Raw genomic sequence first — 23001 nt, forward strand, 5'->3', positions numbered from 1 at the left:
AGGCAGCGCAGCAGGCGGCTGCGAAGGCTGCCGCTGACGCCGCCGATGCTGCAAGCGCGCTGGTGGGGCTCCTGCTGCTGCACGCCTGGTCTCACTACCTGCTGCACCAGTTTGCAAAGGGCGAGAAGGTGGCGCGCCGCGCGCTGCAGGCGGCGGAGCGGGGGCTGGGAAAGGAGCACCCCACCACGCTCACTGTGCTGTTTGTGCTGGCGTCATGCATCAAAGACCAGGTGGGCAGGGCAGGGCAGGGCGGCCGGCGGCCGGCGGCCGGCGGCGTTTGGCATAGATACTGGCGCTGCGGAAATGTCGGGGCTGGGGGACAGGGACTGGGGCTGGGACCGTGATGGGGACCGGGGCAGCTTATGTGCTTCCATGAATGTCGTGTCAAAGGAAACCATTTTTTGCTTATGGTGCTTGCCAGCCCGGGCCCCTCGGCTGTGCGCATGACTTGCATCACTGTGGCCTTAGCGTGACGCCCGACTGTACCCGAAACGGACCCGAAACTGAAACTCGAAACACGAAACACGAACATGAAGACGGCACACCCCCACCTTCGCTACACCTCGCTACCCTAAACCCTATTAAACCATTTGCATGCACGTGCGCCCTCATGTGCTGCAGTACCGCTTCGAGGAGGCGGAGCCGCTGCTGCAGCGCTGCCTCGACACCCGCGAGTCCGTGCTGGGCCAGGCGCACGCCGACGTCTGCTCCTCGCTCCTCTACCTCGCCGCGTGCATCGACACCGCCGGCCGCCCCGACGATGCCGAGCCGCTCTACGCGCGCTGCCTGGACCTGCAAGGCAGAGTTCAGGGCGCCGAGCACCCCGAGACGCTCCGGACCATGTTCTGGCTCGCCTACTGCTACCACAAGCTGGACCGGGACGCGGAGGGTGAGGCGCTGGCGACGCGCTGCCTGGAGATACAGCAGCGTGTGTTGGGACCTGAACACCCTGACATTGAAAGCACGAAGTCGGTGCTGTCGTGCTGTAGGAGCTAGACAGCACGCACCTAGCAGTGCTGGTAGCAGCGAACGGGGGGTGCTGGGGAGGAGGGTTTCCAGGGGGGAGGGTTTCCATGTTAGACATACGACATGGACACATGGTTGCTTGGTTGCACCAGGTACTTAGCAGCGGCGAGGCGCTCTGCTCTGAGCCACAGGGCAGCAGCGGAAGGCGGGGGCGGCACACAGGGCTTTACGGGTGCTGCCTAACGGCTGCAACGATGTTGAACTGACCGTGCACAAATCCGGTGGGTGTTGTCGATATGTGATTACGCAAACGGAGGAGTTGAGGAGTTGGACGAGGACACAGTGGGTCAGAAGGTCGCCGTGTTTGGGGAAAGACAGCTTCGTGTGCGAATTATTGGCGCCTAGGTGGGCTCAAGGGTGGGCTGCAGCGCAGGGGAAGGCAGCGAAGGCCGCCCGTGCGCGCGAGCATACGGTACGCTAGACAATCACTTTGAGCACTTCGCTGGTGTATGAAGGGAATTATGTACGTGAATGACCCTCATAGCGTTCCCGGGACGTTAGCTGCATGGGCGCCTGCGCGCCGTGGCGTGTGCTGTGCATCTGACATGGAGGCTGACGAGTTGTTCATCGGGCACAGGCTCGGCTTTCCGAACCTTGAAAATGCTTTTGGCTGACCAATACACGTACTTTGATAAGCGACAAACGCGTTAATTGAACGTCAGTGAAAACCTGATTCAACTGGGCTAGGTCGAGATCGAAATACGATTACAGCTTTATCATCACAACAAGCACACGACATCGTCACAGTTTATCAAGCAAAGGTTGAGCGCGTGCACCGAGAATGAGCTCCATCTAATTGCTTGACGGTTGCTTGAAGGTTTCTGAGTGCTATTTGCCTGCAAAACTAGCCTTCATAGGGGCGCGTGTGGCAGCGTACTGCTGCCGCCGCGCCCGAGCGGCCATCTGCGAGAATGCGCTTCAACCTGGAGGGCCTCACGGTCTATTTTCCCTATGAGTACATCTACCCGGAGCAGTACCGGTACATGCTGGAGCTCAAACGGGCCCTGGATGCGCGAGGACACTGCCTCCTGGAGGTGTGTGTGCCGCGTGTCGGTGCAGGGAGGGGGGGGGCGTAGAGCTTGGGCCGGGCCCACCGAGGCCCGATCCGGATTCTACAGTACAGGCTCCACGAGTAACCGCCTTGACGGTGGCTGCGCCAGGTTTCGCAAGCCTATGACACGTGGGGCCGCCATTCCCGCAATCCCCCTCCCTCCCCCTCCCACACACACCTCGGCATCCCCTGCCCCTGCCCCTCCGCACCCTTGCTTCCCCCCACGTGTTCCTCGCCCCAGATGCCCACGGGCACGGGCAAGACCATCACGCTGCTGGCGCTGGTGACGTCGTACCAGCTGGCGCACAAGGAGGTGGGGAAGCTGGTCTACTGCACACGAACCGTGCCGGAGATGGAGAAGGTGAGGGGGAGGAAGGGGAAGCGAGCGTGGAGGGAGGGGGCGTGAAGCCGGGGGGGGGGGGGGTAGCCATCCATGGGATGGTGTGTATCAAAGGGGGGGGGCGTGGGGGGAGGAGGCGTGGAGGAAGGAGGCGTGTGTGGGAGGGGGAGACAGGGGACAGGGAACAGATACCCGGTCGGCAGCTGGGTGCCGGGGAGCTGTGGGCCGGTGTGTTATGTTGATGGTTGTGGCACGACACATGCCGTTTAGGGAAGTGCCAAGACATAAGCGCAGCCCTGCGTGTTTCTGGTCCTTGTGCTTATTGTCACACACACCGGACACACTAACAACCCCATTATGCGTTCATGTTTCTGCCAGGTTCTGGCGGAGTTGGCTGAGCTGGTGGAGTACCGCTCCAAGTATCTGGGCCGGGGCGCGGGCAGCGGCAATGAGATCCTGGCACTGGGGCTGAGCAGCCGGAAGAACCTGTGCATACACCCGGGCGTGGCGGGTGAGCGGGTGGGAAGGGTGGGGTTGGGTAGGGGGGGAGGGGAGAGGCGGCCGAGGGCCGGGGGGCAGGAGCGGGAGCGGGGGGGGGGGGGCGGCCGGAGGAAGGGGGAGAGGTGGAGACAGAAGAGGGGGCGGAGCAGTGGCGGAGGCAGCAGAGGCGGGGCCAGGAAGGGGGAATGTTGCGAGGGTGCGGGCGTTTAGGTTCGTTACTGACTAGGTAGAATGTCTGTTCACACGCCTGGTCGACTCGCATACAATGTTTTCACCCATTGCGCTTGCGTCCACACACGCTTGCACGCACGCAGAGGAGGGCTCCCGCGAGTCAGTGGACGCGGGCTGCCGCCGCCTCACCGCCACCTGGGTGCGCGAGCGAGCCGCCGAGCGCCGCGGCGAGCGGGCCGGCGGTGGCGGCAGCGGTGGCGGCGGCGGCGAGGCGGGCGGCGGAGATGTGGAGATGGAGGACGCGGCGGGCGCGGGGCCGTCGGGCTCCGCAGGAGGGGCGGCAGGGGGAGGAGGGGGAGGAGGAGGAGGCGCAAGAGGCAGGGGCGGCGGCGGCGACGTGGCGGACATCGAGCTGTGCGAGTTCTATGAGGGCCACGAGCGCGCGGGCGTGGAGGCACTCCTGCCGCCGGGTGAGTGGGGGCGTGGGGGTTGTGTTGGGTGGGTGTGGGTGGGCGGGACTGGGTTATGTGCCTAGCCATACACACATCCACGTAAGGTACGGCCACACACGTTCCGTTGTCTTGTCAAAAACCGCAACCTATCAGCCTGTAGCCCAACCCCAACTCCAATCTCCACCCCCCCCCTTCACTTCATATTTGATACACACCATCCCATGGATGGCTACCCCCCCCCGCCTTCGTCCGTCTACCACTTCCTTAACTAGTCATGAATGTAACCCCCCGCCTTCGCTTCTTAAGTAACCATGATTTTACCCCCCCCCCCCCCAACACACGCGCAACTCCACAGGCGTGTACACGCTGGCCGACCTGCGTGCCTTCGGCCGCAAGCAGCGCTGGTGCCCCTACTTCCTGGCTCGTCACATGATGGCGTTCGCCAATGTGGTGGTGTACAGCTACCAGTACATGATAGACCCCAAGGTGTCGCAGGTGGGCAGGAGCAGGAGGAGGGGGAGGAGAGGGAGGGAGGGGGAGGAGGGGGAGGAAGGGAGGTGGGGAGGGGAGGAGGGGAGGTGGGGAAGGGAGGAGGTGGAGTGGTGTGTGCCCGAGCCCAGCGGAATGGGTCCCCATGGTCAAGGCTCTCGTCACCCAAGCCCGGACTGCAGTGCAAGGGGAGGGGAGGCTGTGGGTTTGAGACACGCTTGCAGCCAGCAGCCGCTGTCCGGAATCCAATGGTGCAGCACATGCAGCCTGGCGACACGCTTTGTGGCACACGACCAGCCCTTGCTAACAACGCACACGCACAACCCCACAACCCCACAACCCCACACGCGTTGGGTTCTGGAATGAATTACCCCCACGATCCAACTCGCACCCCCACCCACCCACCCACCCACCCACTCGCAACCCCCCCCTCACACACCGCCCGCCTGCACCCGCCCGCCCCTGCAGATGGTGTCGCGGGAGCTGGAGAAGGAGTGTGTGGTGGTGTTTGACGAGGCGCACAACATCGACAACGTGTGCATCGAGGCGCTGTCTGTCAACCTGCGCAAACAGACGCTGGAGGGGGCGGGCAGGAACCTGGGCAAACTCAACGCGGTGAGAGGGGGAGTTAGTTTGTGTGTGTGTGTTGATTACAACGTAAAGGGGTTCTTATTGGGGCTAGCTTGTACGGTATTCTTATGTCCAAGGGGAAATTAGAGACACGAGAGGACGCATGGCAAAACAGTGACGGGAGGGCGAGAGCAGCCGCTTTTACTTAGGAGCCGGCCTGCGGGGGGGCGACGTGGAGGGGTCAGAGGGGGAGGCGGGCGGGCGGGCGGGGGAGGGCAAGTGTGCAAGTAGGCGGGGGCAGGCAGCCCCTTCTCCCCCTGGAGTACCACATCAGTACAGCTCCTTCACCCTGCCCCCGCCCCGGTCGCGTGTTTTTTACTGGGCCTGTTGGAAACCACCACCACCCCTCCCTGCAGTCCATCCGGCGCGCTCGCGAGGCGGATGCCCAGCGGCTGCAGTCCGAGTACAACAGGCTGGTGCAGGGGCTGGTGGCGCAGGTGGGGGAGGGCGGGCGGGCGGGAGGGTTGGAGATGGGTGGGGGGCGGGGTGGGGGATGGCAAGGATAAAACATTGGGAACAGGATACAAGCAGGGGAATCAGGGGGCAGCAGAGTAGGGTGGGCGGGGGCGGGGAGCGGGGGGCGGGAGGCATTGGGCTGTCTGGTCGGGTTTTGGGGTGGGGGGGGGGGGCTCGAGCCGCCGTCTGGTGTACCGTATACCGTACTGCACTCATCTCTCGCTGCCACCTGCCGCCGCACCTGCCGCCCCACCTGCCGCCCCACCTGCCGCCCCACCTGCCGCCCCACCTGCCGCCCCCCCCAGGGCGCACTGCGGGGCGGTGAGGACTGGCTAGCCAACCCCGCCCTGCCCGAGGACGTGGTGGCGGAGACAGTGCCGGGTGAGGAGGGGGGAGGCTGGAGGGAGGAAAGTGGAGGAGGCAGGAGAAGGGGGGAGGAGGAAGGAGGGAGGGAGGGAGGGAGGAGGCAGAGATGGGGACTGCGCCACCCACCACTTCCCCGCCACTTCCCCGTGCCTCTACCTCCGCGCTCCCTCCTGTGTGTGCGTCTTGTCTCCAGGCAACATCCGGCGCGCGGAGCACTTTGTGGGCTTCCTGGCCCGCTTCCTGGCCTTCCTGCGCGACAAGATGGCAGCGCCCGTGGTCACCAGCCAGACGCCACAGGTGGGGGAGTGTGTGTGGGGGGGGGGGGACGGGGGGAGGGGGCGTATACCGTATGTGGGGGCGCCTAACTGCATTACCAGTAAGGGACTTGGGATTCTCGGTTTGTTTTAGTCGTCCACACGCATGCAAACGCGCGCACACGTACACACAGGTGTTTCTGACGGAGCTGCAGGAGCGAGTGCAGGTGGATGCCAAGACACTCAAGTGAGGCGAGGGGAGGGGAGGGAAGCCGGGTGGATTGTGCTTTAAGACGCACAAACCGGCACATAACAACACACACACACACACACACACACACGCACACACACACGCACATACAAACACACGCACACATACAGGTTCTGCTACGACCGGCTGTCCAGTCTGCTCAAGACTCTGGAGATCACCAACACCGACGAGTTCACGCCCATACAGGTATGCGCGCGTGTGTGCGTGCGTGTGTGTGTGTGTGTGTGTGTGTGTGTGTGTGTGTGTGTGTGTGTGTGTGTGTGTGTGCATGTGTGTGTGTGTGTGTGTGGGGGGGGTGTAAACATCAGAGGGGGTGGAATGCCGAAGGACACCCGCCCACATACCGGAGTTGTGTAAGTGTATCCGTGCTTTTCCAAAACGGTGCTAACCCACACGTGTCTCCACACACACTCTGTCGCGCAGCTGGTTGCGGACTTCGCCACACTGGTGGGCACCTACGCCAAGGTGGGGGCGTGGGGTGGGTGGGTGAGGGGGGGAGCTCCACACACACACAGAGCTTCACACACGCAACTACATACACGCAAGCACGCACGGCCATGCGTCATGCCTTCCCGTCTGGAATCCTTAACACACATATGCACACACACATGCACACTCACACGCACATTTCACTCATACACCCCCTCCCGCCCCCCAACACACACACACACACACACCACACACACACATGCACACGCACATTTAACTCATATACACACACGCGCGCTCACACTCACACGCTCACACTCACACGCTCACAGGGTTTCGCCATCATCATGGAGCCCTACGACGAGCGCCTGCCGCAGGTGGGTGTAGGTGTGTGGGCGGGTGGGTCGATGGGTGCTTTTTTTGTGGCTCCTCATACCCACGCGCGATGCTTCTCCTTGACTGTGCAATTTCCTCCTCCTCCTTCTCACTCCTCTCCTCCCCCTCCTCCCCTTCCTCTCACTCCCCCTCCTCCCTTTCCTCCTCCCTCCTCCTCCCCCCGCCTCCGCAGGTGCCGGACCCGGTGCTGCAGCTGTCCTGCCTGGACGCCAGCTTGGCCATGAGGCCGGTGTTCAGCAAGTTCCAGACCGTGGTCATCACCAGCGGCACGCTGTCGCCCATCGACCTGTACCCGCGCATCCTCAACTTCAACCCCGTGGCCATCCAGTCCTTCCAGGTGGGTGTGTGCGTGTGTGTATGTATGTGTGTGTGTGTGTGTGTGTGTGCGTGCGTCAGTCTGTGCCAGGGGGAAAGACCCAGAAGACCCAGAAGGGGGGCCGTGTTATGTGTTTTCCAAATGAGACAAGACTCATTTTAGGATGAGAAAGTGCAACGTGTCAGGGCACGCACAGGGCGCGTTTGTACGGTACATGCCGCACCTCGGTACGTGGGCTTTGCTTGTTGGGCGCATTGTGAGGTGTGGGTTGTGATTGCCAGCGTTTGACTCGCTCGCTCCTCCGCTACCTCCTCCTTCTCGGCTGCCTCCTCCTCCTGGTGATGCACGGCGCAGATGACGCTCACCCGCGACTGCCTGTGCCCGGTGGTGGTGACCCGCGGCGCCGACCAGGTGCGGCGGGGGGCAGGGGGCAGGGGGCGGGGGCGGGGGCAGGGGGCAGGGGCAAGGGGTGGGCAGGCGGGAAGCAGGACGTGGAAAGTCTGGACTCTGTGGGTTGGGGCCTGTTTGTTGGGGTATCCCTTGGACATATAACCCCTCGCCCCCACCCCCACTCATCCTCCCTCTTCCCCCCTCTATCCCCCTCCGAACCACTCCGTTCTCCATGAACGGCTTACCCCACTCCCCCACCCCACCCACCCACCTACACTCACACACCCACACGCACCCCAGATGCCCCTGTCCACCAAGTTCGAGATGCGCAGCGACCCGGGGGTCATGCGCAACTACGGCCGCCTGCTGGTGGAGCTGGCCGCCACAGTGCCGGACGGCATCGTGGCCTTCTTCGTGTCGTACAGGTGGGGGCGTGTGCGTGTGTGTGTGGGGGGGGGGTGGGTGCGTGTTATAAAGGGGTGTGTATGTTATAGAAAGAGGTGGGTGCCTATGTGTGTGTGTGGAGGGTGAAGGGAAGAGCGGGGGGAGAGGGGGAGGGGGAGGGGGGTTATGCCCGAGCCCAACGGGGGTCGGGGACACGGTCGGGTAAATGAGCTGTCTTCACCGCTCACAACAACACACGGGGAGTGGAACAGGAACACGAGGACGATGGGATGATGGGACGGACGGTGAATCACTGTGAATCACGATGCCGTGAAAATGCTCACAGTCACTGACGCCCTCGCCTTTGTGCCTTTTTAACACACATGCACACACACACACACTCTCTCACACACACACGCGCACACAGGTACATGGACCAGATCATCTCCAAGTGGCACGACATGGGCATCCTGCAGGAGATCATGCAGCACAAGCTCATATTCATTGAGACGCAGGTGCGCGCACTGGCGGCGGAATGTTTGGGGTACTGTGAAGCAGGCCATTGCAGGTTGCTTGCTTGGTCCCGGTGCTGACCTCTTAAACACCACACACTTTTCTCCTACGCCATCATGTCTTGCGTGTCGCGTGCCTTCCCCCTTTACCGCTTTTCCAAACATCCCTGCAATCCCCCTGTCCCCTCCCTTTTTTGCCTTCTCTTGTTCCCCTCCGCATGCTGATGGCCTACCTACCCCCCGACCCACCTGCCTACCTCCCTACCCCTGTCGCCCCTGCCTCCCTCACCCCCCTCCCCCCGCCTCAGGACGTGGTGGAGACCACCCTGGCGCTGGACAACTTCCGGCGCGCCTGCGACAGCGGCCGCGGGGCCGTGTTCCTGTCCGTGGCGAGAGGCAAGGTGAGGAAGGGGGCTGGGGAGTGGGGTGGGGTGGCAAACTCAAACCCCCAATTCCTTAACATGCCCCTACAATACCCCCACCACGGTTCTGGGTCCATGGATGTGGTCGTTGGGATGGGAGTGGACTACCTCCAACACGACCCCAAATGCACACACACACACACACACACACACACACACACGCACATCGCATACACTGTCCTACGCGTAATGTTTTCCTTGTGCTCTTCAACACACAGACACACACACACACATACACACGCGCGCCGGCTTCGTTTTGTTGTTGTTTTAGTTTGGGCTGGAATCTACAATCCACACATCTCCCCCCCCCCACACTAACGACTTCGTCTGCAGTCTTCAGTGCATCCTGTACCGCTTTTCCAAACATTCTTGTAACCCCCCCCCCACACACACACACACACACACACAACCCCTGCGCCCCACACACACGCGCGACAACAGGTGGCGGAGGGCATTGACTTCGACCGGCACTACGGCCGCGCGGTGGTCATGTTCGGAGTGCCCTACCAGTACACCCTCAGCCGCATCCTGCGCGCCAGGCTGGAGTACCTGCGCGAGACCTTCCAGATCAAGGAGGCCGACTACCTGGCCTTTGACGCGGTGTGTGCGGGGGGAGGGGGAAGGGGGCAGCCGTTCACGGCGAATTGAGTTATTGGGAGGGGGGAATACGTGGCGTGCCTCCCAACGAGGCAGGTCGAACCGTCCAGGAATTGTGGGGGGGGAGAAGGGGGTACACTTTTCCAGTCCCAAGTGAACCGAGACCGCAGAGTGCGGAGGAGGTTTGGCCCTGGGGGGGGGGGTGCGTGAGCGAGGATGACGTGAGGGTAGCACGCATGGGTGCAAACCGGTGGGGTGCAATCCTGCCTGCTGCCCGCTCCCCTTACCCGCCCCCCGAGCTATTAGGGCAGCGGGCGTCCGTAGATCGCGACTAGTCGCGCGTAGTAGTGTCGCCGTGTTGCCGCGAACTTAGGTCGTGTCAGGCTATGCAGCAGCTTTATATCAAACGGGAACACTATTTCGGAGGGTCTACGCGCTGCAGCTGGAGCTGGAGCTCAAGCTGGAGCCGAAAGCTGGTCGACATCGTCTGTAACGCTTCATGTTCCGCAAGATGGGCTACCGTCTACCACTTCCTAACCCACCCACCCCCTGCCACCCCTCCCACCCTCCTCTGCGGGTGCTCACAGGTGCGGCAGGCGGCGCAGTGTGTGGGGCGAGTCATTCGCAGCAAGGCCGACTACGGTGAGTGGGCAGCAGCGGGGGGACAGAACCGGCGGCGCGAGGCTTGGCCTGCGTGTTTGGCTGTTTGCATAGCACCCTCCTCACCCCACAACTCTCCCTCCTGCTGCTGCTGCAGGCATGATGATCTTTGCGGACAAGCGCTACCAGCGGCACGACAAGCGCGACAAGCTGCCGCAGTGGATCACCCGCCACCTGCGTGAGGCGCACATGAACCTGTCCACAGACATGATGGTGGGGGAGCGGGCGGGGGGGGAGCTGACATGATGATGGTGGGGGGGGGCTTGTAGATACCAGACCACATATCCCACGTCCCACATACCCGTTTTGGTGTTGTTTCCTACACGCCCACACATGTACACACACAGGTGCACGTGGCCCGTGAATTCCTGCGCACCATGGCTCAGCCCTACGACCGCGGCGCGGTGGGCAAGTCCCTGCTCAGCGAGGCAGCCCTTGCAGCGCTGGAGGCCGCGGGCGGGATGGAGGGCGCGGCGGCGGCGGCGGCGGCACAGCCGCCGCTGACCGGGGCGGCGGGGGCGCTGGGGCCGTGAGGGCTGCTGTGGGCGCCAAGGCTGTTGTTGGGGAGGAGGTTGGGTGGGCGCCGTGCTGAGTAGGTGGTGGCGGCAGGGTGGCGGCGGTGGCACACACGCACGTACTCAGTGGGCTCAGGCGCCATGTGCGGTGTTGGCGCTTGCTGGCATATGGGAGCCGGGGCCCGGAGCGCGGCCGAGAGGGAGATTGGGTCAGAAGAGATTCAGAGAGAGCAGCAGTGTGGAGCGCGTGGGCCGGGCTCGTAAGGGTCGGTAGGTGCTGAACAGGTTTGGGTTTGTTGGACTGCTTCCCAGTGACTGCTTCCCACGTGGTGTGAGAGGTACGGCAGATGTCATGTTCGCACCAGACTGTCGGTGTGTGCAAGCAGTGCAGGGAGGCGCAAGCCCAATCGCAGGATGGCGCAGTTGGAAACACAGAAGGATGCAGGCAGTTGGCAGTACCGGTAGGGTAGCGGTGCGAGGTGGAAGCGGCGCGTATTGAGCTGGCACTGAAGGATCAGGCATTGCGCCGTGTCTGTATGATGTGGAAAGTGGGAGCACTGAACGAGGGCATAGGACACGGCCACGCGCTGGTTTAAACTTTAAACGGTCCCTAGTACCGGCTTAAGAAAAGGTCAGGCAAGTGACGTGTGGAACCGCAAGTGACGTGTCAAACCCCTACCTGTGTCATTGGCATACCGGGCATCCCCAGGAATTGTGGATGGCCCCCCCTCGGGACCTCTTCAGGCCTCTGCTTCCCGGCCTGCCCCCCCCCCCAAGTCGCCCTACAGTCCCATGGGGCGCCGCAGCACACACAGCACGAGGCCGCAGCCAGCCATGTAGAATTGTAGATGCCAGCCAACACCAGCACTACAGCCGTGCTGACAGCGACAGACAGCCTGACAGCAGGGCGTGTCCAGCAGCCTCCGGGCCGCGCATGCCCTGCAATGCCGCAATACGGCATGCCTGTCCTCCCAGTGCCGTGGCGTGGACCTGGTGCTGCCAGTGCAGCGGGCGGATTGGGCGGGTTGCGACGCAGGTGGTGATTGCGCGAGCTGCGGCGAGGAAGCCCCCAAGGCCCAAGCGCCCAGGGTTCACATGGCTGGTCCTTGACTCCTTGGAAGCGCCTCAGCACTCACAGGCACAGCCGTAATATGATAAGGGCCAGTCGTGCGTGCCTTGGGCCCGTGTTACAAGGGCTGTGGAGTCTGGCAAGATGATGTTGTCCTTCATTCACTGCTTCACCTTCCCCTTAACCCCCCTCCCATCCCCCTAAACCCATCCCATGAAGCCACCCTGAAGCGGGCATGTACGGCACCGTACACTGATGAACACATGGGCCAGTAACGCCCCTGGCTGCGGCTCACCTCTCCAAACCACTTGCTCAATAAAAGGTCCGATTGCGCTGTTCCAGTGAGGCCGATCACTCCAACGACCTGGCGCCGTGCGTGATACGGCACTGCATCGCATTCCTTAAGACAGCATGTACAAGTCTCTGCTGTACTCTCTCTTCCTTGGCTCCAGACGTCCGAACTATCGCGAGGCTGGCACCGAACGCCTCAAACGCACGACTGGATGGCACACCGACGTCACGCCGAGGGGTTGGCCGTGCCAACGCCCCCGCCCGAAAGCCCCCGAAATGAAGATCTTCACGCGCCCCAAAGCAACTGGGAACAAACCTGAAGGATAAAAAAGGTTTAGTGGCACGTTCTGACCCCAAGCCCGCCAAGTGCGCGTTTGTGGACTCATGCAAGTACCGTATTATTGCAGGAGGCATGGGTTGTTTCATGAATGCATTATCGCTTCAGCGGTGCTGGTCTTTGTTTGCGACAGCCGCTCACAATCTGACGGCCGCACTTTGCTGCAAGAATAGAGGTCGCAACGCGGAGCCCGCACACACAGCTTCCGCCCATGCTCGCGGCCCCCTCCTCAGGACACAGCATTGCCGGCACCTCCCCGCACTGTCGTGCCATCCACTTCCACCACCGCCCCTCTCGAGGTGATGTGATGCCCACTCAGCAGTGTGCACAGCATATGCCTTCGCCCTGGCCCTGCCACTGGCTATTGCCCCACGCACTGTAAACATCGAGCAGCCCATACACAACAACCACTACAACCGCAATCAACACAGCGCACATGGCTGTGGGACGTGTCGGAAGCCGGACTCGCACAAAACCCACATCCGCCAGCCGCCCTTCCATGCGGCCCTCATTCTCACCCACCGCCCATTCGCACCATCCACATGCACCCGTGCCCGCCCACCCTTCGCCTGGTAAATACGCTCTTACTGCGCTGCAACAGCAAAGTGAGCGCCAACCGAAACGTTACTGCTAGTACAAACGCGAACAGCGGACATGTGCGGCCGCGCAACATGATAAAGCGATGACGCCAATACATACCGAGATTGTGTTCCTGTGCGCTGCCAAAATTGGCAGCCCCGCATCCGAGGACGCGGAAACGGCATGCTGGAGCAACACACAGCCTGAGTGCACGTTCTTTCCCAGCCATCGGCCGTATGGGCGCCTCAACCCGTTTGCATCTGAAGCTGGAGGTCATAATTATTATGGATACCTTATCAATCAAGTAAGGTACCAGATGCGCGTATCAAGGCATTTCGCCACCTAGTGCCTGCGGAGCCATGCTAAGCACTACAAGGCTGGCGGTGGCGAGGCGGCGGCGGCACTCGCGGCGCTAGCGGCACCCGCACCAGCGCCGGCGCCCGGCGGCGAGCTAGGCCTGCTGCCACTGCCGCCACCGCCGCCGCCGCCGCCGCCGCCACTTGGGCTTGCTGCCGCCAGCGCGCTTTGAGAGGGAGTCGTGCGTGTAGGTGACAACGGCGAGGGAGCGGCGGCCCGCGGCGAAGCCAGGGATGCGGCGGCGGCGCCGCCGCCCGGACTGCCAGGCGTGGGATTGCGGTGGATGGGCGGCAGCGGCGAGCGCGCGGCAATGCACATGGGCCCGCCCGCCAGCGCCGCCAGATCCACCGGCGGCGTCAGCACGCCACTGCCGCCAGACGCCGCCAGCGCCGCCGCCGTCGCCGACGCCGCCACCGCCGCCGGGCTCAGTGGCTGCGCCGCCGCGCTGCGCCCGCGCGAGAGCGGCGGCAGTGGCGCCAGCCGGCTTGCGGCGCGGCCGCTGCCGCCTCCACTCGGAGACGACAGCGGCGGCAGCAACGCATGGCTCGACCCGCCCCGGCTGCCGGTCCTGATGGGACTCAAAGGGCTGAGGGCACCGCCGCTGCCGTACGCGCGTGACGCCGCTGCGCCCGCGTCCTCCTGCTCCCACCACGCGCCGTTCGCGGGCAGGCCGCCGCCGGCGCTGCTGACGTGGCCGCCACTGAGCGAGTACTGCGGCGCGCCAGGATGCGGCCCGCCGCCGCCTGGTGAAGGCGGCGGGAAGGGCTGGTGCGCTCGACGAGCGCTGGTGGGCGACAGAATGGCGCCGTCAGCGGCGGCAGCTGCTGCCGCGGCGGCGGTGGTCTCCGCGGACGCCGGCGGCGGCACAGCACCCGGGTAAGCCGCTGCAGTGGGCGCAGCAGGCACCACGTATCCCGGCGGGAGCATGCCTCCGTTTGCAGCCGCCGCCGCCGCCGCCTCCGCATAGGCGGTCGCCGCCAGCGCTTTGGCGTCAACCTCAATGCCGCCCTGCACCGCCACTCCGCCGTACCCAGCCGTCCCGTACCCGCCAGGTGACGGAACTCCGTAACCGCCGTACGCGCCATCACCGTAACTTCCGTACCCAGGCGCAGCACCAACCGTTCCAACTGCCGCCACTGACCCTGGCGCCGCCATCGCTGGCGGCGGCTCTGCTGCCGCCGGCATGACGGCGCCAGTCGGCTGTACAGCTGCCACACTGCGCCCGCCAGCATGGCGGCGGCGGTACAGTACGAACGCGCCGGCTACAATGCCGCCAATTAATAATATGCCGCCAATGATGGACGGGACGAGCACCGCCGCCTTGTGTCCCGGGTCGTCCCACCAACTGCTGGAGGAGGAGGTGTCGGGGGCTGTCGGCGGGGGCTCGGGTATGACCTCGGTAGCAGACAGCACCACCAGCCGCACATCCTGTCGCGACAAACGAAGTGATGTCAAGGAAACTAACAACACACTTTAGCACGTGTAAATATTCCACAGCCCTACAGCTTGGTTTCCAGGCCCTGCCCCATCCTTCACCTCCTCATCAGGCCCTCCACCCCCATAGCCCTCCACCCCAATGTACTGTTGCCAGCTCGCCACCGGGCCGCATCCCTCACCGTGACGCCCCACGTGGTCATGTAGTCGGACGACAGCAGCTGGTCTGGTGCCAGGGCCGCCAGACCACCCGTCAGGAACGACTGCAGCCAGGTGTGTGAGGGAGGTGTGTGAGGGAGGTGTGTGAGGGAGGTGTGTGAGGGAGGTGTGTGAGGGAGGTGTGTGGGGCAGGTGTGTGAGGCAGGTGTGTGAGGCAGGTGTATGGGGCAGAGGAGGTAGGGGGGCAGGCGTTTGCTTGCGTTTTCCCTTCTGCTCTCGCAAAGACACACCGTCTCGAGCCTTTCCTCGTGTGCTTTCATAACACACACACACACACACACACACACACACACACACACACACACACGCACCCACCAACACCCACACATACACACTCACCTGCCAGTCGGCGGCTGTGGCCCGCGGCAGGGCGCGGCTGGTCATGTTCAGGTCCAGCACCACGGACCCGGGGGTCAGCGAGGTGGGCGCGAAGGAAGACAGCGGCAGGCGGCTGGCGCGGGACAACTGCTGCAGCGTCCTGTGATTGGGTTGGGTTCGTTGGGTGGGTTGGGTTCGTTGGGGGTAGGTGGGAAGGGCGGAAGCAGTGAGAGCAGGGGCGCCATCGCGCCAGTGAGGAAGGCGTGGCATGCACTGCGCATACCGAAAGAAAGAGAGACAACAGGGAAAGCGCGAGGCACTATCCTGCCTATTGTTCATGGCACGATAGTTTGTGCCGGTCGTGGTGTCGAGTCGAGCGGCCGCATGCGATGGATGGGGAGAGGTAAGGACAGGCAAGGTGAGTTGGATGACATCGGTTTGGGCGGGACTCACTCGTTTGTGAACTGGTCGTGTGTGGTGTTGGCGGAGGTGATGACTTCGTACGGCACGCCGCCCAGTGACAGCGACACGGTGGCGATGAAGGTGCGGTAGGCGCCACTGGAGGGAGAGGGGGATGAAGGGAAAGGGGAGGGGAACTAGATTGATGATAAAGCAAGAAGTGAAGGCGCAGCCAGGAACATCAGTACAGCAGGCGCGATGTTACCGAAGGGGAGGGGGAAGGGAAGGTGAAAAGGGGGACAAGGAGGGTGCCGGGGGAAAGAGGATTCAGGCATGACTATGAGACTGGGGTGGGCACCGCACATCACACACCATACAGCGCCGCCGCTCCATTTCCCTCGCCACCCCTCACCACGTTGCTCCCTGTTTGCTTATGTCCACTCCGGGACTCCTTACACTGTCCCATCACACAAGGCCGAACTCACTTGTAGTTACTGGCCATAGCATTGAGGAACAAGCTGGCCTCACGTGTCAGCGCCACCGCGCCGCCCGCACTCCCCCCGCCGCCACTGCCGTCGCCGCCCACCGGCGGCGGCGTCGAGCCCAGCGGCGGCGGCGGCTGTAGTGACGTCGCCGCCGGTACCGGCGGGGCAGGCGGCGCGGGAGCAACATACGGCGCCTGACAGATGAAGCTGATTCGGTCTGAGCAGGCGCGCAGTAGCAGCCTCGGCGGCGTCGCGTTGCTACTGCCGCTGCTGCCGCTGCTATTGCCGCTGTCAACGCTACTGCCAGTGGGGGTGGGCCCAACATAGAGGCTGGCGCAACAGCCGCTGGGGTGCGGCTGTAGCTGTGGGGGTGCTGCTGGCGAGGGCGAGGGTGAGGGAGAGCTGGAGTTGGTTGGTGTGGCGGTTGAGTTGCTGGTGGCTGTGGTGTTTGTGCCTGCCGTCGTGGTGTTGGTGTTGTCCATGGTAGGGGTCGTACTGTTTGAAGCCGTTGTTGAGTTGGTTGGCATGGTGGAGTTGGTCGCGTTGGCGGTTGTGTTGGTTGTAAGCAACAACCGCCTGTGGTGGTTGCCTGCGCCGCCTGCCGTTGCGGTTGCGTTGGTTGTGCTGTTGCCGGTTGCGGAGCCGTTGCCGGTTGTGTTGCTGGCGGCGGCAGTGATGTTAGCAGGCTGCGGCAGCGGCGGTTGCGGTGGCGACGGCTTTGGCGGCGGCGGCGAGGGCATTGGCGGCGGCGTTGGCGGCGGCGGCGAGGGCGTTGGCGGCGGCGGCGACGGCGGCGGCGGCGCCTGGCAGTTAGTGTGTACTGCCAGGGTTCCGTTGAGCCACGATTGCCGCATGTACGATGGTACGATGTGAGGTTCGGTTAGAATGTACTCTAGCGGCGGTGCCGCCGCTGTTGTAAATAAGCTTGACGGTTGGGGCCCGCCGGACACCAGACCAAACCACAAGTCGTATGCGGCGGTTGGGTCGCGGCTCCGGATCAGGTAGGTGAGGGCGTCGATGAGGGCCTGTGGCGGGCGGGGGGCAACGGGTGAGGGCGTTGTAAATACCAGCCCGAACTTAACCAAACCAAGTTAAACGAGTGGAGCACAGGCAGAGGCGTTAGTCGCAAGCGATAATACTTGGGGGACGTGCGGTGTGTGAGCTTGCTGTGGGAGTACGAGGGAAGTCTCAGGCTCAGCGCATCAACCGGCAGCAATGACTTGACAACGGGTTACCGAGCCGCCCGCCCACCCGGGCGCCCATACGCCCGCACAGCCGCCCACCCGCCCATCCACCCGCCCGCTCGCCCGCACCTGTGACTCCAGCACCGCCAGTGTGCCACCCCTCACCAGCCCCTCACACAGCTCCGCCGCCTCAGACCAGCTGGCAGCCGCCGCCGCCGCCGCCGCCGGGCCCCCACCGCCGCCGGCCGGGGCCGCCGCCGTACACGCCAGATACCGGACCCCTCCGGTACGGGTGGCGTTGGCGTTGGCACTGGTGTTGGTGTTGGCAGATGTTGTGGCATTGGCGGCTCCCATGTCCAGAGGGATTAGAGGGATACCTGTAGTAGGATAAGCAGAATGGCGAGGATGTAGAGGAATGAGGCCAGTCACGCGCATGCAAACCTCAGGTAGCTAGCCAGAGGACTGTGTCAGGGCCTGAGATCTCCAAAGGCGCCAGAGTTACAACCACGTACGGTACTTAGGCAGTTGATGTGATGGCATCAATGTGCAACTCCTGGCTGGGAGCTACCGCCCTGGAGGAGCTATCAACAATGGGCACGCGCTGGCATGCCCATGGACATGCCCATGCACAGGCGCGCGGACACAGCGCGGTGCTCACACTTGGGGCTAGCCGAGGCAGGCGACGGCGGCAGCTGCTGGGGCGGCGACGGCAGGGGCGGCGGAGCGGGCGATGGTGAGGGAGGCTGCGGCGGTGTGGGAGGCGGCGAGGAGGCGCCTGCGGCTGTCGTGCTGTTCGTACCCGTTGCATTCGTTGTCGTGCTGGTGGTGGAATTGCTAGCGTTTGTTGTGTTTGTTGTGGTGTCGCTTGTTGTGTTGCCGCCGACTTGCTGCAAGAGCTGCCGCCGGCTCAATCCAAGAGCCAGCGACCCATCGCCGCCTGGCGCCTCAGCCCGATGAGGCTGTAGCCCGCGTGACAGCCACTGCTGGGCGCCGCTGCTACTGCCGCCGCCACATCCACTGCTGCTGCCATGGCCGCTCCTAACCAGCTGCGAAGGCTCTGCACCGGTGGTGATGGCGGCAGGAGCAATCTGCGATAGCGCCATCAGGTGCCGCCTGGCAGCGGGAGGCGGGGAAGTGGGAACCGGCGGCAGCGGCGGCGGCAAGGGCGGTGGCAAGGGTAACGGCGGCGGTGACGGTGGAGAGGGCGGGGAGGGTGTTGGTGGAGATGGGGATGGCGAGGGGTTCGTGCCGGCGGGCACACGGCACACGAAACCGTGCGAGGCCGCGGCAGCAGCCCCGGCCGCCGCCAGCCCAGAGAGCCCGCCGCAGTCCTGGAAATGGAGCTCCATCTGATAGTTGCTGACGTCGACAGTGCTACTGCCGCCGCTGCTACTGCTATTGCTACTGCCGCTGCCGCCACTGGCGCTACTGCCGTTCTTGGAGGCCTGGTACTGACGGTAGGCATCACCGCAGGCCGCCGCCAGCGTGGTTGCGTTGGCTGTAGCATTCGTGGTTGCATTCGCCGCGCCGGCCGTCGCATTCGCAGTTGCACTGGTGTTGGCTACTGCCGGCGCCGTGGGCGCCGCCGCCGGAATCGGCAGTAGCAGCCGCACAGCGGCGCACAGCGGCTGCACTGGGACGTCGCTCAGCACCCAGCCACCGCCACTTGCGTTGGCTATGGCGGCTGCTACTGCCGCCGCCGCGGGCGTGGCGGCTGTAGCAACATCCGGCCACAGCGTGACGTTGGCAGTAGCTGCCATTTTCCCAAGCACGGTCGCGATCCTGGAGCTGTTCCGCAGCAGTGTTGTGCTGCTGCCGGGCCGGGGCCGGTCCATAAACCCTAGGGCCTGCGGCTGCGTTGCGCTTTGGTGGGCAAGAGTGCTGAGCCCGACCCAGAACAGCCTGCGGGGTAAGGTGGGGATGGGGTGGGGCAGGGTTCGTGCCAATGCGAATAGCAGCACGTTTTTGTCGCCCACAGATGAACGGTCCGAGTGGGTGTTCCCGCACGACAGACACGATGCTGTTCAAGACACTTAAATCTCAGCTCCGAGGACTAGTGATGCGGTAGGCGGGGCGATATGTACTAAACAGTAGTTGGGAGGAGCTGCCCGGTTCCAACCGGCAAGTGAACGCACTGAACCCGGGCCGCGCAACCAGGGCAGGGCCGAGGCCGAGGCCTCCCTGTCGCAAACCCCCACGTAAGCTGCAGCGACATAAGCAGTGCACTCACTGGTCGGACCATTTCGAGTCAATCAGGCACCCGTCGCCGACCAGGCCGGCAACCGTCGAGAGCTCAGCCGTCGAGGACAGCGGCGTTAGCGCGCCGCCGCGGCTCTGGCAGAATGCCGCAGCTCCAAGCCAGCCTGCGCCGACATAGCCCGCGCCCAACCACGTGTGGAGCTCATACTGGTAGGGCTGGCCTCCAGGGGCATCACGCACGAGAAGCCCTGCGGGGCATTGTGGGCCGAGTGGCAGGTGTGACGATGCGCAATCGACGGGAGGAGTCAAAGCCAGCTTGTGCACAAACCGACACCCCAAGCCGCGACACACAGAACAACACTTTGTATCAGCCACGCCTATTTGTAGCAGGCGTCGCGTTGTCAAACGCCTCACAAACAAGGCGGCCCGCAGGGGAATTTTGGCAACAGCCTCTCGACTCGCTCCATACCAACCTGCCCGCACAAGCAGAGTCAGGTACAACGCTGTTGCAAGCTGCGCAAGGGCTCGCAGAGCTGCGCCAGGTCGCATTTCGTCTTAGTCTGCTGCCATTTTCAGGCGTGCGGACGGAGCTCCCATTTTCCAGATGTGCACCGAGAACCGCACTTGATGAAATGTGTCAAACTACAGGAGTTCTGCCAAGCACCGGTGTGAAGTTGAGGCCGTGCCTGAGTTGTTGGGCCGTGCCTGAGCTACAGAATAACAGAGATAAGGTTGCTGGTGTGTACGCAATGCAAGGAGTACCTCATCATAAACAATGCAGTAGAATCCTCCAACTAAGGAGCTTGCCTGTTTTGGGGGGCCTGCTGGATTCCGTGCGGCGCAAAATGTGTCAACTTAGTCCACTTCCAACTCGCTCTTCTAAGCGCGGCTGTGACTTGCCTCATCTTTACAGTTCACGACAGCTTTGTTGAGCGCAAAAAAGTGTTCCCAGTATTGCCCGTTCCCCAGCTCAACGCAGGCGCCACCTGTCAGCATCGCCAACGGTCCCTCATGTGCACAAGCTTATCCAGCAAAATCGTGACGAGTCTATCCTACAGGCAGCAAGCACGCGTGGGTGCGGCGCACCTAACACCGTCCTACTGTGCACACTAATCATGGCTTGCCCACTATTGCTTGTGCCGGCCCTGCGCACTGCACCACCCAACATGTACTCTTAGCTACTCACACCTCGGGGCGACTAGCCCCCAGTTCAAAGTCGCCCCTGCCCGGGCATATGCCGGCGCGCCGGCTACTTCAGTTGTGTCTGGGCAAAGCGAACCAGTCAGAGGCAACGCCACCCGTTGCCTCTAATGTAACCCACAACCAACAGTCAGCCCACACGACGCCGGCTCCGCACACCGCACACCGCGCGCATGCACAAGCCACGTCGTAAGCACCCCTCAAGCGATGGTCTCAGACACCTAGGAACCAGGCTGCGCCGCCGGCCACTTCTAATACCACCACTCATGGCAACTAGGGCCGGCGTGCGGCCGTACCGAGTAACCGTGTCACATGCACAGTCGTACAGAAGGTCGGCACACTTCCTGGTCACAGGAGCAACAGCACGGCCGCCGCGCCACCTGCACGTCTGCAGTGCAGTGGCGCCTCCACTGCTCCTCGGCACAAGAGTACCCCCCACAGCAGTGCCATACCCCCCCACACACACATCTAATGCACACCCCAACACAATATCAGTCCGTTCACGCGAACCGCGCCCGCAGCAGCCGCCCTGCAGCCGCGGCCGTCGCGTTCTTCAATGCACCTCCCGCCGCCTGCGCCACCGCCCTTGCCGCTGCCGCCGCCGGCGCAGCGGCCGCCGCCGCCCCCGTTGAGCCGGCCGCACCAGTGGCCCCAGTGGCGGCATCTGCACCTGATACTGCGGCTGCTGCGTCGGGGTCTATCGTGTGCACCTGGTCCTGACCCGTGCCAAAGGTCCAGCCGGAGCCCAGGTATTTGCGCACCTGCGCAGGCGAGGGGGCGGGGCAGGTCAAGGGCAGGCTAGGTGTGGGTGGTGGCTTTGGCGGATCGAAGGCGCCAGCAGGTGTGCATGGGTGCGCAAGTGCCCACAAGCAGCACTACATCCAGTAGCTCGCCCACGGCATGCGCACAGGTGTAACCCAACGCGCCCGACACGCCCCCCCCCACACACACACGCCCGCACACCCACCTGCGAGGCCTCCACCACCGATAGGATGGGGTACTTGTGGATATCTGCGTTGCAGCCGGGGGCGGGCAGGGAGGGGGCTGAGGGGAGGGCTGAGGGGAGGGCTGAGGAGTGGCGCCTTTGGCTGGCCGCATTGTGGCGGGAACATACGGGATTCAGCGCGTGCGGGGCTCAGGCCAGAGCTCGGAAATCAGTACTTGCGTGCCAGTCAAAACACCCACTCGGGGAGGGCCGACCTCCGCACCCTCGTTCTGAACACCGGGCTCCCGCGGTGGGGCCACACCCGTGGACCAAGCATCCCGCTTCCTGCTGCGAGGAGTACGCATCTGTGACGTGGTGTGCGGCAGCAGCACGCACCTGTGGTAAAGGTGTAGATCTCCTCGCGGAAAGAGACAATGCTGGCAAAGATGACCAGAAAGAAGAACTGCGGGCGGGCGGAAGCGTCGTCAGCGAACGAGGAGCATGACGGCCGGTACGAAAGTTTTGCCGGGAAGCGTGGGCAAGAGAAGTGCAGGCAAGCATGCAGCCCCCAGGGTTCATATGCCGTCAAGAGTTCCTTTATCCCCAGCTGCGCTGAAGGCCTCAGCAATGCGTCGGCGCGCAGGTGCGCGCGGGTGGTCTTCCGCGTGGTGCCACACGCGGGAACGTGCCAGCGGGGCGGGCAACCCCAACTCGGCAGTGGAGAGCGCTGTCAGGCATGTTGGAAGTGGCTGGCAGGCTCACCCCAAATAGGAGCCAGCGGTTGGGGTTGCTCGTGCGCTGGGGTGGTGACGATGCAGAGGTGACAATTGCCGAGATGACTTCGCTGGGCGTGGAGCTGGCTGCGACCTCCGCTACATTTCCGGATGCTGAAGAAATAGCTCCCGAGGGCGGAGCGAACTTAGCGTTGGACATTCTAGTGATCGAGCGCGCAACAGAGTTGGTGTGCTTTTTGCAGTGTTTCTCACTATGTATAGTCACTGTCTATCTTAAGAGAGCAGTTTGAGCTTTAGGCGTGAAGGAAAGAACGAGCACCCTCGACAGGCAAGTCTCTGACCGTGACCAGCAGGACCAAGCTTCACGCAAGGGTTGGTCGTAAGCAACGAAATCTACAGCTGAATTCGCCTGCTTGGCGCAGTGTGACCCATCTGGACTGGTCCCAACCCCCTGCAGCCTTCGGGCTCCGCGCTCCCCCCCACCCCGCCCCCAAGTGCACAGATCAGGGGGGGGATGCCGGTGTTCCGGAATCCTTCCTTGCAAATGCTGTAGCTGTAAACAACCGTAAAGAGTTGCATGTACCGGCAACCTGAAGGTAGGACGACTTCATGCGCGCTCGAGATGGGCGCGAGAGCGGCGCGA

The 23001-nt window shown here is 63.4% G+C and overlaps 4 protein-coding genes across 4 annotated transcripts in view; 2 read left to right on the plus strand and 2 right to left on the minus strand.

Annotated features, from left to right (window-relative positions):
* The window catches only part of CHLRE_17g706250v5 (uncharacterized protein), a 7102-nt gene extending 5478 nt beyond the window's left edge, over positions 1-1624 (plus strand). The window contains exons 9-10 of the mRNA XM_001691662.2: positions 1-230; positions 622-1624. The exon at positions 1-230 is cut by the window's left edge and continues 1957 nt beyond it. Of these exons, the coding sequence (XP_001691714.2) occupies positions 1-230; positions 622-996 (605 nt within the window). The 3' untranslated portion in view covers positions 997-1624. The remainder of the gene's footprint in view (positions 231-621) is intronic.
* A 48-nt stretch (positions 1625-1672) lies between these two features.
* On the plus strand, positions 1673-11344 carry CHLRE_17g706300v5 (uncharacterized protein). Its single transcript, XM_043072006.1, has 22 exons — positions 1673-2060; positions 2319-2438; positions 2796-2928; positions 3233-3559; positions 3897-4036; positions 4499-4645; positions 5017-5097; positions 5422-5497; positions 5676-5779; positions 5931-5983; positions 6118-6193; positions 6431-6472; positions 6769-6813; positions 7005-7169; positions 7503-7559; positions 7839-7963; positions 8350-8437; positions 8743-8835; positions 9298-9456; positions 10041-10095; positions 10211-10326; positions 10461-11344. The coding sequence occupies exons 1-22, from the start codon at positions 1938-1940 to the stop codon at positions 10644-10646; spliced, it is 2511 nt and encodes an 836-aa protein (XP_042914465.1). The 5' UTR covers positions 1673-1937; the 3' UTR covers positions 10647-11344.
* Positions 11345-11803: 459 nt separating this feature from the next.
* CHLRE_17g706350v5 (uncharacterized protein) lies at positions 11804-20262 on the minus strand. The gene is made up of 9 exons (XM_043072007.1): positions 19973-20262; positions 19531-19747; positions 17959-19202; positions 17430-17677; positions 16117-17141; positions 15686-15790; positions 15254-15392; positions 14878-14958; positions 11804-14689 (listed from the first exon to the last, which is right to left on the minus strand). The coding sequence occupies exons 1-9, from the start codon at positions 20046-20048 to the stop codon at positions 13274-13276; spliced, it is 4551 nt and encodes a 1516-aa protein (XP_042914466.1). The 5' UTR covers positions 20049-20262; the 3' UTR covers positions 11804-13273.
* Positions 20263-20394: 132 nt separating this feature from the next.
* On the minus strand, positions 20395-22782 carry CHLRE_17g706400v5 (uncharacterized protein). Its single transcript, XM_001691507.2, has 4 exons — positions 22387-22782; positions 22021-22087; positions 21667-21710; positions 20395-21460 (listed from the first exon to the last, which is right to left on the minus strand). The coding sequence occupies exons 1-4, from the start codon at positions 22555-22557 to the stop codon at positions 21200-21202; spliced, it is 543 nt and encodes a 180-aa protein (XP_001691559.1). The 5' UTR covers positions 22558-22782; the 3' UTR covers positions 20395-21199.
* Between the last annotated feature and the right edge of the window lie 219 nt (positions 22783-23001).

This window comes from Chlamydomonas reinhardtii, chromosome 17, assembly GCF_000002595.2.
Source record: "Chlamydomonas reinhardtii strain CC-503 cw92 mt+ chromosome 17, whole genome shotgun sequence".
NCBI classification, from domain to species: Eukaryota; Viridiplantae; Chlorophyta; class Chlorophyceae; order Chlamydomonadales; family Chlamydomonadaceae; genus Chlamydomonas; species Chlamydomonas reinhardtii.

What these genes read in the sequence shown, in the direction of transcription:
- CHLRE_17g706300v5 (XM_043072006.1), top strand. Translation starts at nt 1,938, where the DNA reads ATGCGCTTCAACCTGGAGGGCCTCACGGTCTATTTTCCCTATGAGTAC. An exon ending in TGGTGGGCACCTACGCCAAG is followed by an intron (nt 6,473 to 6,768) that starts GTGGGGGCGTGG and finishes ACACGCTCACAG; the next exon opens with GGTTTCGCCATCATCATGGA. An exon ending in TCATATTCATTGAGACGCAG is followed by an intron (nt 8,438 to 8,742) that starts GTGCGCGCACTG and finishes CCCCCGCCTCAG; the next exon opens with GACGTGGTGGAGACCACCCT.
- CHLRE_17g706400v5 (XM_001691507.2), bottom strand. Translation starts at nt 22,557, where the DNA reads ATGTCCAACGCTAAGTTCGCTCCGCCCTCGGGAGCTATTTCTTCAGCA. An exon ending in ACCGCTGGCTCCTATTTGGG is followed by an intron (nt 22,088 to 22,386) that starts GTGAGCCTGCCA and finishes GCCCGCCCGCAG; the next exon opens with TTCTTCTTTCTGGTCATCTT. An exon ending in GATCTACACCTTTACCACAG is followed by an intron (nt 21,711 to 22,020) that starts GTGCGTGCTGCT and finishes GCTGCAACGCAG; the next exon opens with ATATCCACAAGTACCCCATC.
- CHLRE_17g706350v5 (XM_043072007.1), bottom strand. Translation starts at nt 20,048, where the DNA reads ATGCGACCTGGCGCAGCTCTGCGAGCCCTTGCGCAGCTTGCAACAGCG. An exon ending in CACGACCAGTTCACAAACGA is followed by an intron (nt 15,393 to 15,685) that starts GTGAGTCCCGCC and finishes ACCCAATCACAG; the next exon opens with GACGCTGCAGCAGTTGTCCC. An exon ending in TGACCACGTGGGGCGTCACG is followed by an intron (nt 14,690 to 14,877) that starts GTGAGGGATGCG and finishes TTGTCGCGACAG; the next exon opens with GATGTGCGGCTGGTGGTGCT.